Here is a 17,921-nt window from a genome sequence, read left to right as displayed (position 1 = left end):
TCTTGCAAACTTTATATGCCCCAGTACAGGGGAACGCCAGGACCAAGAAGCAGGAGTGGGTGGGTAGGGGAGCAGGGCGGCGGGGGGGCGGGGGGGGGGGGTGTAGGGCACTTTCGGGATAGCATTTGAAATGTAAAGGAAGAAAATATCTAATAAAAAATTGACAAAAATTATTATAACAAAAAAATCGGAAGGAAGGGATGTGTGGTAGAGATTAGAAGATTTAGAGTGGGTAATGGGAGGAAGCTATAATCATATTTTATTCTATACATGCAGAATATTTTAAAAATAAAGAATATTCAAAAATTGCCTTTAAATAATAAAATAAATACTTTAAATGAAAAAAATCAGCCAGTATCTTTGAAGTGGTTTTATTTATTATTTTAAGTAAGAAATGAAATAAGTACAATAAATCTTAACTGAAGTATCTCAACAGGTGCTGTGTGCTTGGGAACTGCCAAAAAAGGAAATGAGTGTGCCCTGTGATAAGTGGTAAACCATATGTCATTGTTTTGCCACATAAAACAGGAAAGGTGGTGGCAGTGAAATAACTAAAGGAACTGAGCCAATATGTGAGAGAAACTGTACACACCCTAGCAAACGCTTTCCATCTGACAAACCTTATAGTCTTAAATGTTTTAAAAAGCCAACTGAGACTCTTCTGAAGCAGTCCTGAAAACATCATGACCAAGCTCATTCTTGTCACAGGTGAGTTGCTAATTAGACATAGAGACTTAATGCTGCCTGTCTTTTTTTGTTCTCAGGATCTGACAACCGTGAGGTATTCTCACTCTACAGCTCTGTGTATTACCATTCTTTAATTTTCTTCCATCATTCAATGTCTTGTTCTTCTTTTTTTTTCCATTTTTTATTAGGTATTTAGCTCATTTACATTTCCAATGCTATACCAAAAGTCCCCCATACCCCCCCACTCCCCTACCCACCCACTCCCCCTTTTTGGCCCTGGCATTCCCCTGTACTGGGGCATATAAAGTTTGCAAGTCCAATGGGCCTCTCTTTGCAGTGATGGCCGACTAGGCCATCTTTTGATACATATGCAGCTAGAGACAAGAGCTCCGGGGTACTGCTTAGTTCATATTGTTGTTCCACCTATAGGTTTGCAGTTCCCTTTAGTTCCTTGGGTGCTTTCTCTAGTTCCTCCATTGGGGGCCCTGTGGTCCATTCAATAGCTGACTGTGAGCATCCACTTCTGTGTTTGCTAGGCCCTGGCATAGTCTCACAAGAGACAGCTATATCTGGGTCCTTTCAGCAAAATCTTGCTAGTGTATACAATGGTGTCAGCGTTTGGAAGCTGATAATGGGATGGATCTCTGGATATGGCAATCACTAGATGGTCCATCCTTTCGTCACACTTCCAAATTTTGTCTCTGTAACTCCTTCCATGGGTGTTTTGTTTCCTATTCTAAGAAGGGGCAAAGTGTCCACACTTTGGTCTTCGTTCTCTTGAGTTTAATGTTTTTAGCAAATTATATCTTATATCTTGGGTATCCTAAGTTTCTGGGCTAATATCCACTTATCAGTGAGTACATATTGTGAGAGTTCCTTTGTGATTGGGTTACCTCACTCAAGATGATGCCCTCCAAGTCCATCCATTTGGCTAGGAATTTCATAAATTCATTCTTTTTAATAGCTGAGTAGTACTCCATTGTGTAGATGTACCACATTTTCTGTATCCATTCCTCTGTTGAGGGGCATCTGGGTTCTTTCCAGCTTCTGGCTATGCCATGGAAGGAGTTACAGAGACAAAGTTTGGAGCTGAGACGAAAGGATGGACCATGTAGAGACTGCCATATCCAGGGATCCACCCCATAATCAGCATCCAAACGCTGACACCATTGCATACGCTAGCAAGATTTTGCTGAAAGGACCCAGATGTAGGTGTCTCTTGTGAGACTATGCCGCCGGGGCCTAGCAAACACAGAAGTGGATGCTCACAGTCAGCTAATGGATGGATCACAGGGCTCCCAATGGAGGAGCTAGAGAAAGTACCCAAGGAGCTAAAGGGATCTGCAACCCTATAGGTGGAACAACATTATGAACTAACCAGTACCCCGGAGCTCTTGACTCTAGCTGCATATGTATCAAAAGATAGCCTAGTCGGCCATCACTGGAAAGAGAGGCCCATTGGACAAGCAAACTTTATATGCCCCAGTACAGGGGAATGCCAGGGCCAAAAAGGGGGAGTGGGTGGGTAGGGGAGTGGGGGTGGGTGGGTATGGGGGACTTTTGGTATAGCATTGGAAATGTAAATGAGCTAAATACCTAATAAAAATGGAAAAAAAAGAGTTGACTTGGTCATGGTGTCTCTTCACAGCAATGAAACCTTAAGACATCAATTTTTAAGAATACTTTTTTGTAATATGAATAATGAAATACAAACATAGAGATCTGTTACAATTCAAAATGTTAGGTGCATAATTTTCCATTGTACTCTTGCCAAAGAAGGGGGGTTGGAGTTTTTTTTTTTTTTATTCTTTAATCTTTTTTTACAGTCCAGACTTTATCCCCTTCCCGGGCCACCCTCTGATTGTTCCACATCCCATAGCTCTCCCCACCCATCTCCAAGAGGGTGTCCCCACACATCACACCCCACTCCCTACTCCCTGGGGTCTCAAGTCTTTTGAGGTTAAGTGCATCTTCTCTGAATTGAACTCAGACCCAGCATTCCTCTGCTCTATATGTGTTGGGGGCCTCATACCAGCTGGTGTATACTGCCTGGTTGGTGGCTCAGTTTCTGAGAGCTCAGAGTCTAGGTTAGTCTTTTTAACAATACTTTTCTGCTGGTTCCTGTTTTGTCCAGTCATTCATTCACCCCACCCCTCATCTTCCTATACCACCTGCCTTAAAAATAAATGTAAATGCAATATATTCACTTGGTTCTATCCTGAAACTAGCTTTTGCAAAGAAGAAAATCAGTCAGCACTGTGTTGCAGCTCTTCATGTTGTCTCTCTACTCTTCTCAGAATTATTACTCATTTATCCTCCATAGCTCTGTGTCATTGGTGGAGTAAAAGTGTCCCTTCAAAGAGTTCATTCAGTAGTTGTTGAGCCAAGTCATTGAAATCTTACTAGTTGCTCCAAATTTGTACTTTGTAAACTTCACTAAGCTTCAGAAACTTTCTCAAATGAAAACTGAAACTGAACATGTAAAAGACCCAGAAACAATCTGGTTATGTGATAGTTTGGGCCTATCATCTCAGTAATCAAGGAATACAGGAGAAGGTTCTCTAGTTCGAGGCCAGTCTGGGCTAATTTGTGAGACATTTTGCCTGCCATGTTGTGGCCAAAGACAGGTACCTGGAACTACATATCTTTGTTCCTCTACCAAAGTCTCTTCAAAGATGCTCCAAAAAGCCGGTTGTGGTGGTGCATGCCGGTAGAATTTGCTGAAGGAGGCAGAGGCAGGAGGATCACGAGTTCAAGGCCAGCTTGGGCTACACATTTTGCCGGGCGTGGAGGCGCACGCCTTTAATTCCAGCACTTGGGAGGCAGAGGCAGGCGGATTTCTGAGTTCGAGGCCAGCCTGGTCTACAAAGTGAGTTCCAGGACAGCCAGGGATATACAGAGAAACCCTGTCTCGAAAAACCACCCCCCCCAAAAAAAAAAACAAATCCAAACTGGTAGGAATACTGTTCTCTGCTTTAGCAGATGGCTTGACTGTTGGATGGCTAGGCTCACCCCAATTCTGGAAAGTGAGACACAGTCTAAAATGTGATCACTAAGTAAAGTTAAGTAATTTGAGATGGTACTAGTTTAGTGGATAGTATACCTTACAGTCAATAACAACTAATTAGGACACAGAAGGTGGACAAGTTTGGCCATTGACATTTTCCACTAAAGCATTAGAGTGAATTTAAAAAGTGTATTCACTGAAAACAACACCCCTTGAAATAGCTGTAATGTTTCACTTGGAATGCTCTGATCTAGGACTAGGAGAATGGGTCTCAGAAATTTTGAGTCTGATTCTCAAGGATTCAAGCAGCTGTTTGACATTAAATATTTGTTCTTTGTCTCTAGGTTTGGCACTTCTGCTGAATCCTCAGCTGGGTATGTCATGGCTCTGTGTTTTATTGTTTACAAAACCTTTCCCCACTATAAGTCTCAAATCTCCAAGTTATTCCTAGTGCAGTTTTCTTCTTTGTGATTTTTAAATTATACCCTCATATTATAATATTTGAAAAAATTCCCAAGAGATAAACTAATGAGGGAAAGAGATGGGTTTTCACTGTTGGGAATAGACTGTTTTAGTTCAACTTTCAGTTCTGTCCTCTGTAGCATGCCCACCTGAGCATTAACAAACAGCCTTTGTAGAGCTTCATAGGAATGGTGATATGATTTCTAACTCGTCTTCTAAATGAATGTCACAGTCATAATTATCAGCTTCAAGTCAGTGCCTGAGGTCTAAGCTACAATGTCTTTTTAAGAGTCTTAGCATCAATCACCTCCTCCTAGATAACAGGTGCTGTGCTGAGTACCACAAGGGAAAGACAGAACCAAACTGTCAACAGAAGTCATTGCCATCTGCATCAGGCCACTATTCTTATTCGCCTCCCACAGGCTCTGCCTACCAGCTGATGTGCTACTATAATAATGTAGCCCAGAACAGACCAAAATTGGGAAGTTTCAATCCTGCTGATATTGACCCCTGCCTGTGTACTCACCTCATCTATGCCTTTGCTGGTATGCAGAACAACAAGGTTACCATGAGAAGCATGAATGACTTGACTGACTACCAAGCCTTAAATACTCTAAAAAGCAGGTCAGAGAATAGCAAAGCTGTCAATTTGTTGTCTCTTGGGTCAATAGTTGACACGTATTAATGCTTCTTAAAATGTAGTACAAAATCCATGGGATGAGGACCCAACCAATGTCATCAATTTTTATTGACACCATTTATGTATATTTATCACACAGGACAAGAATTTTGAATGATGCCTACATTTTAGAATGGTTCATGACCTCAGTGCATATTTTCACTTCACACACTCACCTTTTTTTGTGGTGAATAGTCTTTACATAAAGGTCTCTTGAACTTTTTCTTCCTGTCTCACTATTTTTCTTTACTTTTTCTTTTCTTATTCATTCACTTTCCATCACAATCACTGTCCCCTCTCCCTATCCCTCCTCCCACAGTCCCTCCACCATTCCTCCCACCCCCTTCTCCTGTGAGAGAACGGCATACACACACACACACACACACACACACACACACACACACACACACACACCACCTTGGCAGATCAAGTCTCTACAGGGCTAAGCACTTCTTCTCCCACTATGGCCAGGCAAGACAGCTGATTTAGGTAAATTGATTCCACAGTCAGGCAACAGCTTTAGGGATATACTCTGCTCCAGTTGTTCAGGACCCACATGAAAACTAAGCTGCACATCTGCTAATCATGAGGGAAGGGACTAGATCCAGATGGTCTATGCTCTTCGGTTGGTGGATCAGTCTCTCAGAGCCCCCAAGGGCCTAGGCTAGTTGATTATGTTGGTCTTACTGTGGAGTTCCTATCTCCTCTTGGGCCCTCAATGCTTCTCCCAACTCTTCCATAAGATTCCCCAAAACTCCATCCAATGTTTGGCTGGTGGGGTCCATGCATCTGTCTGAGTCAGCTGCTGGTGGAGCCCCTTGCTAGGCTCCTGTCTGCAAGCATAAAAGAGTATCATTAATAGTGTCAGGAATACCCCGGAGCTCTTGACTCTAGCTACATATGTATCAAAAGATGGTCTAGTCGGCCATCACTGGAAAGAGAGGCCCATCGGACACACAAACTTTATATGCCCCAGTACAGGGGAATGCCAGGGCCAAAAAAAAAAAAAATGAGAATGGGTGGGTAGGGAAGTGGGTGAGAGGGTATGGGGGACTTTTGGGATAGCATTGGAAATGTCATTGAGGAAAATACGTAATAAATAAATAAATAAATAAATAAATAAATAAATAAATAAATAAATAAAATAAAAAATAAAAAAAATAGTGTCAGGGATTGGTGCTCATCCATGGGATGGGTCTCAAATTGGGCAGGTTATTGGTTGGCCATTTCCTCAGTCTCTGCTCCATCCCCCATGCCTGCATTTCTTGTAGATGGGTTACATTTTGAGTTGAAAGTTTTGTGGGTGCCTTGATGTCTCTATTGATCCACTGGAGTTCCTGCCTGGCTTCAGAAGGTGCCTCTTCAGGTTCCATATCCCCAGTGTTTTGAGTCACAGCTAAAATCAGCCCCATTGATTCTTGGCTACCTCCTTTATCCTGAGTCTCTGTTTCATCCTGGAGATGCCCCAACAGGTGACAATTTCCTAAACAGGACACCAATGGCCAAGGCTCTAAGAATAACAATTGATAAATGGGATCTAATGAAACTGCAAAACTCCTGTAAGGCAAAAGATACTGTCAATAAGACAAAACTGCAACCTACAGATTGGGAAAAGGTCTTCACCAACACTACATCTAACAGAGGGCTATTATCCAAAATTTATAAATTATTCAAGAAGTTAGACACCAACAACCCAAATAACCCAATTTGAAAATGGAGGACAAAGTTAAACAGAATTTTTAACAGAGTAATCTTGAATGGCCAAGAAGCACTTTTTAAAATGTTCAAAGTACTTAGTCATCAAGGATATGCAAATCAAAACAACTCTAAAATCCCATCTTACACCCATAAGAATGGCTATGATCAAAAATTCAAGAGATAGCATATGCTGGCAATAAATGTGGAACAAGGAAACACTTCATCATTGCTGTATAAACTTGTACAACCACTTGGGAAGTCGATTTTAAATTTAAATATATTTTGATCAGATACTTTCCTTCCTCCATGTCCATCAAGATCCTCTCACACACCCACCTAATTTTATATTTTTTCAAAAAAATCAAAAAATCAATACAACAACAATCTTGAGTTCATGTTTTGATTCTGTTATTTTTTTCTCTTCAGAAGCATTTCACAATTTATTCTTGGAATTGTTGTCTGTGCTTTGGAGATCATATTTAAAAGCCACTGCCCAGACCATTCTCAGAGGGCTCTCCTCATTCTTTTTTCTAGAAGACTGATAATCTTAAGTCTTATGTTTTGCTCTTTAGTCACTCTGAGTTGATTTCTGAATATGGTGTGAGACATCAGTCTAACCATTTTGTTATTCTTCTTGCAGAAAACATGGTGTGTTTCTAGTAAGAATCTGACATATGATGCTGACCTTTCTAGGAGTCACATGTTTAGTAGCAAGAATGTAGACAATATGTCACATCACTGTCATAGTTAGCATGTGAAAAATAAGGTCTATGTTTCTTCTTTGTCTTCTTTGGAAAGTTAGTGGGGAGAGAAAATCCCAAACAACCTCAGCTACTTATATCAGCAAACAAGAAATAGAGGATATTAGAATTTAGAAATCATTGAGCCCAAGTATTGAAGGAGTTGATGTATCTTAATAGAGTTCTTCTTTGTGTTAAACAAAATAAGATCTCATCTCTACTAATCAACAGACTTGTTCAGTTCAACCACATCAGCAAAAGGAGAATCAGATGACTTTTTCCAACAGTAATGGCACTATCATGAGTATAGTTGGGTAAACATGCTGTGATTCCAAACTGGAAATAAACTCTTTTTCCAGGATTTTGTGCCAAGTATGGTCCATGCAGTTCTTGCAACAAAATCACATGAACCACAAGAAAAAAAGAGTGCAGTACCTATCCCAGCACACAGAATCATAATCTCTAAGAAATGTGCAATAAACCTATAATTTAAATGTTCTCTCACAGCCCTAATTAATTCTTATGGGAGTTGATATTCATAGTCAGTATTCTCAAGAATGTTTATCATTCTAGCCTAGCAACCCTATACTAATTGTTAGGAGGCTGTGTAATAATGTTCAATGTTTATAATTTTATACAGTAGAATAAAACATGAGCTAATTACACTTTTAAGTTATAGCCACCATAATTACTATCCATCACTACACACCCCAAAAGACTCCCCCCAATTCTACAACTCAGATTTTCAGACCAGAACTTGAACCACGATTATGGTAACACAAAGAAAGTTTATGGTAATGGAAGAAAATTGTACTGGAGTATATCATATCATATGAAGACAACCCCAAATAATATATTACATAACAAAGCTGTTTTGATGCTGATTGAGCAGGGTTTGTTAGAACTTTCTAGTGTTTTTCCCACCATCTTTTTCTTTTAAATGAAAACACAAAATTTCCAGAAACATCCAGTATCAATGTTTTGAATCCAGGTTTGAGTCCAGTGAGTTACATTTCTTCCTACCATGTTAAATGACCACAAAATAAAATAGACCTACTATTTTAAAAAGATGTACAATAGCTATCCTGAAGTTAAATAGGAGCAATACCTTGACTATTTACATGAAAAAACATCTGAGTCCTCCCTCTTGGATTTTGATGAAGTTTGTAACATTTGTATTCACTCTATCAATAAAGATTTCAAATTTTAAAAAATCAAATCTGTTTTAAATAAAGGAATCCATGGATTTTGAAATCATTCTTTACCTTTTGCTTTTAAGAAACGTACAGCTGAAAACCCTCCTGGCCATTGGAGGACGGGACTTTGGACCTGCCCCGTAAGTTCTCTCTAGAAAAACCACTCTTTCAATTACTATTAAAAGCATGCTAGCCCAGCCTGGCCTCTACTGCAGTACTTCACAACATCAGTGAAGGTATTCCATAAGTGAATCTGTTAACTCAGTGGATTTACAGGAGCCTTAATCATTAACAGGACATACTGGAAAGATTACTATGGCATCATATGATTAAATTCAAGTGGAAATTTGAGTACAGCACCATTTCAGCATTAGCTAGCTGATTTCAGGGTGCCTCTTCCTAAAGTATTTCAAGGGCACAGGGTCTTGGGAAGGTCTTATACAACTTCTTTGTCTTTTGAAGAAGTCTACTCATAAGACCTCTTTGAGTGCACATGAACTTGGAGGGTATTTGAAGACAACATGGTAAATTAAGATTGCTGGATATCCAGAAAAACAAAAATAATTTGGGAATAGTTATAGTTGGGGATAACCAAACAAAAGTGAATGCTGACTCCTGAAACTGAAAAGGGTAGTGGTTGCAAAGAGAGGATGAGGCAAAAAACAGGAACAAGTATGCACCAGGTTGAGACATCCTAGTGAAGAGCTCAGAGACAGACTTGGGCCTGTAAAGTGTTTTAATCCCAATATGTTACTATCACGGAGGCCTTACCCTGCCTTCTCTTGGTCTCCCTCAGGTTCAGTGCCATGGTCTCCACTCCACACAACCAACAGACTTTCATTAACTCAGCCATCAAATTCCTGCGCCAGTATGGGTTTGATGGACTGAACCTGGACTGGCAGTTCCCTGGGTCTCGTGGAAGCCCTTCTAGGGACAAACATCTCTTCACTGTCCTGGTACAGGTGAGGAAAGCAGGAAAAGAAGGAAATGTCTTCAGCTTTAGAAGACTCAAAGTCTGTTTGATCCAAGGAGAATTTCGGTAGTTACAGAGTAAGCCCAAACTCAACTGAATTTAGAATTATAAAATCTTAGTAATGGCAAAGATTCTTCTTTATGGAGTATCCATTCAATAAGTTATATTCTAAATATATCACATTGTTTTAAAGTCAATGATTTCTATTCCCATGTAATGCATGTTTTAGTTCTTTAAGAATATCATACATTGTATTTTGATCATATCCTCTACCTTATATTTTCCCAGATCCATCCCTAATTCCATATCCACCTAATTTTGTATACTAAACACATACACACACACACACATTTCCAATTAGTGCTACCTATGTATTCTTGAGTGTATGGCCATCCATTGGAGCATGTATCACCTATCAGGGGCCACACCCATAAGGAAAGCTAACTTTTCCTGAAAGCTATCAGTTACCAATAATTCCTCCACTAGGGATGAAATTTCTTGACTGCCTCTCCACTCTATGCTAGGCTTTTGTCTGGTGGAGCTTACACAGATCTCCCTGTTCTATGATAAAATTACCATAAGCATTGTGGTCTTTATTCTACAGACAGGCAACCCAGGATATAACCACCTGTTCTATCTGACTACAGACTTCAGTTCTGGGAACAATTACATGAGACTATCTAATGTTAATAGAGTAACATGTGCTCTGTGGCACATATTGGGCTTAGGCATAAAAATGTGAATAAAGCAAAATCTTTAGCTTTAAATATCTGTGAAGCAGAAGACTGAAACATAATCAACAACTGCACACTCACTATAAGTCCCTTGATGAAAGTCCACAGAGTACAAAAGAAACCCAGAGAAGCTTATGTGAGGCAGGATCAGAAAGAGCTTCCCCAGTAAGAGATGCCTAATCTCAGTCTTGGAAAATCACTGGTGTCCACAATTAGATAACAATGTACATGTCACAAATGAAGACACAGAGATCAGAGATCACATGACTGGGAGAAAGATTATGAGATTCCACAGGAAGCAAGAATCTGATCATGTGGGTCCTTTAGCTAAACAATTAGGAATGCTTCCTCAAGATAATTGAGAATCATTTGAAGGGTTGTATACAGTGAAGAAATATGACCAAACTTTTGGGTTTGACTTATTCCTCTAATATTAGCCACAAAACAGGTAGAATAAGCAGATAAAGTTCCAATGGAACCTATTGGCATACATTAAGGTACAGACAATCAGGAAAGCAATGCTTTTACACTGAAAGAAGGAGGGCACATATAAAGGAACATTTGAAGACAGAAATCCATAAGACATGGGGATCAATTTTAAGTAAAAATAGAGACTATCCCCAGCTTTCTGAATTAGAGTACTATGTGGGCATAAATATGTTAAGATGATAAATACAACAAAGGAGTGTCTTGGAAGGGAAAGAACTGGTTCCTATACCTCTAAACCTAGTGACTATGACATATCTGAATGGCCAGAATGCATTGGATAGAGATCTAGAGTTCATGGGAAAGAATTTGACTTAATGAACTGGTATTATCAGCAAGAGAAATGGCCACCAAGTAAAAGGAATAAATTATAGTCAAAGACCACAAATGGCTTTTAATTTATCCCATTCTTTACTTTTATTTTTCACTTTTTAGCAGATTGCTCTACCACTGTCCTATACTCACAGAGACAGATTCTTTCCATATGGCCCCATATCATCAGGCATCCTCTGGATAGTTTCAACACAAAGTAATACTGAGTCAACCAGTTTAATTTTGTCCAAAGCTCTAAATATCAGATACAGTAATTCCATTACTTTATTTTTCAGTTTCTATCTATTCTTTGATAATCTCACACATAAATAAATGTACTTAGATCATATTTATTGCCTTCTCCACCATTAAACCTTTCCAATTCTCCCCAGACTTTCCTCATCACACACACAACTTTAGGATTTTGGTTTTGAATCCATTGACTGCTGCTCATATTTACATGTGTGTGCCTCCATCTACTGGAGCATGAGCAAATTGCCATGGACTATACTACTGAGGAAAACTAATTCTCTTTTCTACTATAGCCAATAGCTCCTCAACTAAAGGTGAGACCACCTGAGACCCTTTCCTCTTCATACTGAAGTGTCAGTTGGCTTAATCTTGTGCTGGTCTTGTGTGAACAACCACAATGATTGTGAATTTGTGGCTGCAACAGATCCATCACAGCCAAAAGGCATTATTTTTCAATAGTAGTCCCCAATTCTTACAATATTTGCACCCCTTTTCTGCAATGTTACCTGAGCCTTTGGGAGATGTGGTGTGATCCTTTCAGGCACAACATTCTATGGTGAATTATTCTCTGCATTTTCACCAGTTTTGAGTCTAGAATAACTGTCATTTACATTTGCATAAAGAATCTTCCCTGATGAGATATGAAAGTTGCACTAATCTGTGGGTACAAGGATAAGTTACTTAGGAGGTAGCTTGATACCATTCTCCTAAGTATTAGAAGGGTCTATGAGTCCCCATCTACAGATTCTTGGTCATTTTGACAGTACCAGGCATGAGTACCCCTCTATGGAGCAGGAGTTAGGTTTGGTGAAAAAGGTGTTGATTACCCTCATAGCACTCATGCCTATGTTGCACTAGTTGGCATATCTTTCCAGTCCAGTTGTTACTGCAGCTAGTAAGAGCCTCCTATCTGGGTAAGTCTTTTAATGGATTTCTCCACCACCAGACTTCAGTGTACCTTCTGGTAGCCATCAGGGAAGTACTTCTAAGTCACTACTAGTTTGACTTTTCTACGTCATATGAGCAAAGTGTGTGGTGCTCTTAGTGATAGGATCTCATCATCAAGTTCTATGGGTAACCAGCAGCAATAGGCCATATTGTCCTGCAGATCTCTGGGACCCCCTGACCAACTACTTAAAAACTAGTATTCCACATGTGGCACTGGGTTTTTAATAACGTATGGCTTCTGGAAGGAGCCTTATACTATAGCCTATGTAGGTAACTCCAATTAAGCTTTTGTTGTTGTTGTTGCTGTATTTTAGGAAGCTTATAAAGAAGTGGGTTTCTACGTGGTTTTGTCAAACATCCTTAGTGTTAGTTATCCTTTCTGTTACCTACTGTATACTACACTAACATTCAACTCCACACAACCTTCACACACACACACTTAACCCTTCTCCATTTTTCTCACTTTCCCCTCCACACTGTTTTCTAGTATTCTATGTCCCATCTCTTGGACTCATTTTTTCTTCCTTATACCTCGATAGCCCCTTTCTAGTTTCCTGGCTTCTGCAGATTATCCCTATTTTTAATTAAAACATGTCTTCAGAAAAAAAGCTATAGCCTGTCCACAAAACAGCATAATATAAAGTCAGAAACCTTGTAAGATGTGGAGTTAATATTTTAAAACAGCTCTAACACCCTTCTTATAAGGCCTGTTCATCTAATAAAATGTCCTAGTCTCTTGACCACTTGTAAGCATGACTATTTCTATGGGTATTCTGTTGGAAGATGACCATAGCACTCCCAAATAATGCAACTATAAGAGCTGGTGCCAGTAGTTCATATTAAGATACATAGTATCACACAAAGTACAAGTAGGTTATCATCTGGCACTGAACTGTGCCTATCATCCAGCAACCTACACCTTCTTTCTTAGATAACTTTGCATTGCATTTGATGAGATGTTGGCCCTATGACATACTTAAGCTACTGATAAAGTAGAAGGAACTTTCTCCACCACTGAAATCTGGATATAGGGAACTGCAGCAAATGATGCTTCAGAATGTGATGATGGTGGCAGAGCTATCAGTCATCTGAGACCTAGATTTTGGATGACTGGCTACTAAATTAAGATAGGACATAGTGAAATTTTTCTAAACCCATGATTATTAGATGGCTGTTCTATTGAATTTGTTGAGATGATGACAGAGTAAGATAAAACAAAATATGGAAGTATTTTTTAAATATGTACTTATGTTATTAGAGGGGCTGAAATGAATATGTGATATACTCTAATTTATTTTAATATCCTGTAGAAAATACGTGAGGCTTTTGAACTGGAAGCCATTGAAAACAAGAGCCCTAGGCTGATGGTCACTGCCACAGTAGCTGGTGTCATCTCTACCATCCAATCTGGCTATGAGATCCCTCAATTATCACAGTAAATGATCTACCTTATTCTGGAACTCCTGTAAGAGCATAAGCAGAGGATCTTAATTCTTGGGATTTTTTTCTATGCATGAGCTTTGTTTACAGTCTTTGAATGGGTGTATTTTTCTGACCTCATTATGACAAATGGCCATCAGAAATTATTTAAACAACAACCTTCATCCACAGCTTCCTAGACTACATCCAGGTCATGACTTACAATCTCCATGGCTCCCAAGATGGCTATACTGGGGAAAACAGCCCACTCTACAAATCCCTAAATGACACTGGCATCAACACCCTCCTCAATGTGGTAAGACTTTATACAAACCCAAATGCAGACTAGAAGTGGTCCAGATCATAAAAGATTCATTACAAAATTAAAAAAAAAAAACAAATTTTGAGTATGCAATATTCTTCTAATACCACATTATACCACATTAACTACAACTTCAGTGAAGTATTTTGGAAAAAAAACTAATAAATTATCAACATATAATTTGAGCAGTAAGAACAGGCAAGTAATATAACCCAGCACAGATCTAACTAAGGCCTATAACTAACCTTCTGCCACTGCAGGATTACATCATGACCTACTGGAATGAAAATGGGGCAGCACCTGAGAAGCTCATTGTTGGATTCCCAGCATATGGACAAACCTTCACCCTGAGTGACCCCTCCAACAATGGAATAAGTGCTCCTACTGCTAGTGCTGGTACACTAGGGCCCTACACAGAAGAGTCTGGCACCTGGGCCTATTATGAGGTCAGTAGGTTGTCTGTACAGTGCTCTGTATCAGGCCCAGAGCTGTACTGTAGCCTGAAGGTCAATGGATAGAAATCTACTATTCATATGTTTAGTATCTACCTGCTCTAAGAAGAGCATCATTCCAAACTCATAAAAGTATTGCATTTATAATCTATATTTAATAAAATGAGGAGTGCTTAATATACAAGAACTCTCCACGCAACAGACAACATTCTTAAGTCTATTTATATGGAAAAATAAAGGGATAAATGAACATATTCCTCTGTTACTACAGATTCTAAAAATCCAACCCTAAAATATTGATGGTAAATGAGTATTTGAAAAATAGCCTGAGCTAAGGATGTTACTCAGTGGTCTAGCTCTTACTTTATGGTCCTGGCTTCAGTCTCTAGCACCATACACTTTTAAATGCATCATAATATACAATTATATGCCACAAATACTTCTGTCAGCTATGGTGCCTCACATCTGTAATATTAGCTTTCAGAAGGCAGAGGCAAAGGGGTTAACAGGTTGAAGTCCTAGCTATATACTGAGACTCTATGCCAAAAAGCAAACAAATGATAAGAAACATGGACTAAGGATAGGGTTCAGTTGCAGAGTACTTACATAAAATGAGCAATACCATGAGCTTCATCCCCAGCATCACAAAAAGAGAAATATCTCAAGCTTCTTAACTCCAAATAAAACCTACCAGAAAATAAGGAGAACTGCCCCCATTAGATACATACATTAAAGGAAGAAAAACTAGTGTATCTTTGTCTCTTACATGACTTAATATTTAGATGGTCTTTATCTCTTGAACTGTATCTCTTGAAGATTTGCTCCTTCCTGAATGATGGAGCCACTGAAGCCTGGGATTCTGCGCAGGAAGTACCCTATGCCTATCAGGGAAACAAATGGGTTGGCTATGATAATGTCAAGAGTTTTCGAATCAAGGTAAAGTCAGTCCTTTGGATGTTCTGAGGCCCAAGCCTGAATTTCAAGAAATTGAATGACTCTTGTTATCCTCTGTCCTCCAACAGGCTGAATGGCTTAAACAGAACAACCTGGGAGGTGCCATGTTATGGACCCTTGATATGGATGACTTCACTGGCTCTTTCTGCAACCAGGGCCAATTCCCTCTGACATCTACCCTGAAGAATGCCCTCTTAGTGTACAGCACAAGTATGTAAAACCAGGGATATGCCAAGGGTATGCAAATGTCCCTCCATCAACTCAAAGGGAACCCTGACATCCCTACATCCATTGCCAAGGGAGACTTTCCCCACTTCATCCCACTGCTCTTGCCCAAATTAGAGTCATTGAGCACTCCTCAACTTCCATGCCAGGGATGGGATGCCTCTAGAGAAAATCGGGCATTCTTAGAAGCAGGTTCCAAATCTGCTAAGTCTTTGAGGTGTGTAGCAGTCTACAGAAATTGTGCTGACCTTTACCATAAACATATATGTCTCTATAGGGTTGTTCTTTTTTATCTCACTTACCTCTCTCTGAGGATATTTAACAAAAAGAGTCAACACTACTCTGGTGTCACTATACCTATTTTTCTTTATACCAAAGCTTATTTGTACCTAGAGCTTTCTCTTTTTTTTTTTTTTTTTTTTTTTTTTTTTTACATAGTAGGTACTCACTAAATATATTTTTAATGACTTATTTGGAGGAAAAAATGGCTTTTTTCATTCCAAGTCCAGCTGGCTTTGAGGCAAGAAGTGAAGACAGGGAAATGTGTGAGAATGTGGGTTGATATAATTTCTTAATCCTGAGCATAGAATTGCCCTCTGATCTAACCCATAATCAAGGCCACTATGTTCACACTTTATTTCTAGCAGAAACTTGCCTTCTCATGTGGGTCCCAACTCACCACTCTGTGCTGTGTTTCTCAGGTTGCATGGCCTCTGTTTCAGATCTTCAGCAAGTAAATGCTCCTCTATACAGTGGGAATAGGAACTGGAAGAGAGGCTCTAAAGCAATGGATTCTGTGTCACCTGTGCCAAGAGAATAATCAAAATGCCTTCTGGCACAGCCCAAATGGAATCTTATTCCAACACAACTTCCAAATGGATCCTCTCCTCAAAATAATCTGGTATGAAGAAACTAGGCATGAACTTGTCCCTATAAGTTTTTCCAGGGCCCAGAAGAGTCTCCTTTGCTCCTTGCGAAGCTCGTCTTGAATTACCTAAAATACTAAAAATAAAATCAACAGTCAAAACATGAATTCCCTTGGGTTGTGTGTGTTCATGTGTGTGTGTGTGTGTGTGTGTGTGTGTGTGTGTGTGTGTGTGTGAGAGAGAGAGAGAGAGAGAGAGAGAGAGAGAGAGAGAGAGAGAGGATAGAGAATTTGGTGAAAAACGCTTTCTCAACATGAAAACACCATCTGCCTCCAATGAAAAGTGGAAGCACTGTGTGAGCATGAAGCCAGCCACACTACTTACAGTCTTCCACCTGCCTGTGTACATCAGCATGATGGCTGTAAGGAGCAAATGGTGGATTTCGGTGCACAGGACAAAATGAGGACTTTTACAAATGTCTGTAACCTAGTAACCACTCTCAGAAAGGAGCCACCATGACTCCTCGACTCCTGCGCATACGCAGTGCAGCTTGGCTTGTCCAAAACTGGAAGCCTAGACATCATCCTACTTCTGCTGAAGGTCCAGTGCTGCTCTGTTTGTAGGATTGGCAACTGTGCAGTAGACTCATCATGGAGGTGCAGTGAATACATCGTAGAGTGTCTGCCCAGAAAATGAGCTAGCATGATCCTTTTTTGTGAACACGTACTGTACTTAAAACAGTTTATGTCATCCCTCACATGGTTATACAATTGACAGGTCATTAGACTTAGTGGAGCAGATTATAATATCATCTCCTTGAATTCACAATTTAGAACAAAGACTGTTGGTCTGTTATTAACTAAGAGTGACAGATTCTGTAGTATTTAAGCTCCAGAGCTATAGAAGAGTTTGTACATAAGACACGGATGCTTTAAATGCAGCAGCTAGAGTGTGGGACTAAGTGAAAGCACTTACCAATAACTTCATAGTTCCTAAGTCTAACTCGTTCACAAGGCCAGATGTGTTTCTGCCTTTAAAGTCTATAAAACTCTGCTACCTCTAAGCAAATCTCCTTACTCCTTAAAGCACTCAAGTGTGTTTCTCTTACTTACAATTAAAATAGTCTTCATGTAATAAGAATATTTTTCTATTTTTTTCTCCAGCAGCCACTGTATGGTCACCTTATGTGTCAAATTATTTTTGGTTTCATTCCTCGCATTTTTCAATTTTTATTAGTTTTTATTTATGATTTGGAATTGTGTACATGTATTCAGTGTATCTTTCTCAATATTTTTATTCTCTTTACATCCCAATTACAGCTCTCCTCCTTCCTCTCCTTCAAGTCCAACCTTACAAGTCCCTCTGCCCACAGCTCTCTCCCCTTCTCTTCAGAGAATAGGGTGTCTCCTTTGGGTACCCCTGACCCTGGGACACCTAGTCCCAGCAGGAATAGGTACATCCTTTCCCACTGAAGCCCATCCAGGCAGTATAGGTAGGGGAAGGGGATAC

General features: G+C 39.7%; 1 protein-coding gene and 1 long non-coding RNA gene across 7 annotated transcripts; one reads left to right on the top strand and one right to left on the bottom strand.

Annotated features, from left to right (window-relative positions):
• The first annotated feature begins 548 nt into the window (after positions 1–548).
• Positions 549–16,579, top strand: Chil5 (chitinase-like 5). Of its 6 annotated transcripts, NM_001080816.2 has the most exons (11): positions 603–708; positions 4,039–4,068; positions 4,579–4,780; positions 8,553–8,609; positions 9,266–9,431; positions 13,485–13,609; positions 13,786–13,909; positions 14,176–14,361; positions 15,184–15,303; positions 15,390–15,531; positions 16,248–16,579. In NM_001080816.2, exons 1-11 carry the CDS (start codon positions 684–686, stop codon positions 16,364–16,366), a joined length of 1,296 nt encoding a protein of 431 aa, NP_001074285.1. In that variant the 5' UTR covers positions 603–683; the 3' UTR covers positions 16,367–16,579. The 6 variants fall into 6 exon arrangements, with proteins under 6 accessions (XP_006502584.1, XP_006502585.1, XP_017175042.1 ...); XM_006502521.4 differs by lacking the exons at positions 13,485–13,609; positions 13,786–13,909 and having other exon boundaries at positions 549–708; XM_017319553.2 differs by lacking the exons at positions 4,579–4,780; positions 13,485–13,609 and having other exon boundaries at positions 556–708.
• Gm42722 lies at positions 6,082–16,333 on the bottom strand. Its single transcript, XR_003954674.1, has 3 exons — positions 16,226–16,333; positions 14,161–15,248; positions 6,082–9,422 (listed from the first exon to the last, which is right to left on the bottom strand). It is a non-coding gene; the product is annotated as a predicted gene 42722 (long non-coding RNA).
• Positions 16,580–17,921: the final 1,342 nt, after the last annotated feature.

The sequence above is a fragment of the Mus musculus genome, chromosome 3, assembly GCF_000001635.26.
Source record: "Mus musculus strain C57BL/6J chromosome 3, GRCm38.p6 C57BL/6J".
Taxonomy (NCBI): domain Eukaryota; kingdom Metazoa; phylum Chordata; class Mammalia; order Rodentia; family Muridae; genus Mus; species Mus musculus.
Note: the sequence above shows the minus strand (reverse complement) of the source record. Positions and strands in the feature narration are given on the sequence as shown.

What these genes read in the sequence shown, in the direction of transcription:
- Chil5 (NM_001080816.2), top strand. Translation starts at nt 684, where the DNA reads ATGACCAAGCTCATTCTTGTCACAG. An exon ending in TCTGCTGAATCCTCAGCTGG is followed by an intron (nt 4,069 to 4,578) that starts GTATGTCATGGC and finishes CGCCTCCCACAG; the next exon opens with GCTCTGCCTACCAGCTGATG. An exon ending in TTAAATACTCTAAAAAGCAG is followed by an intron (nt 4,781 to 8,552) that starts GTCAGAGAATAG and finishes TTTGCTTTTAAG; the next exon opens with AAACGTACAGCTGAAAACCC.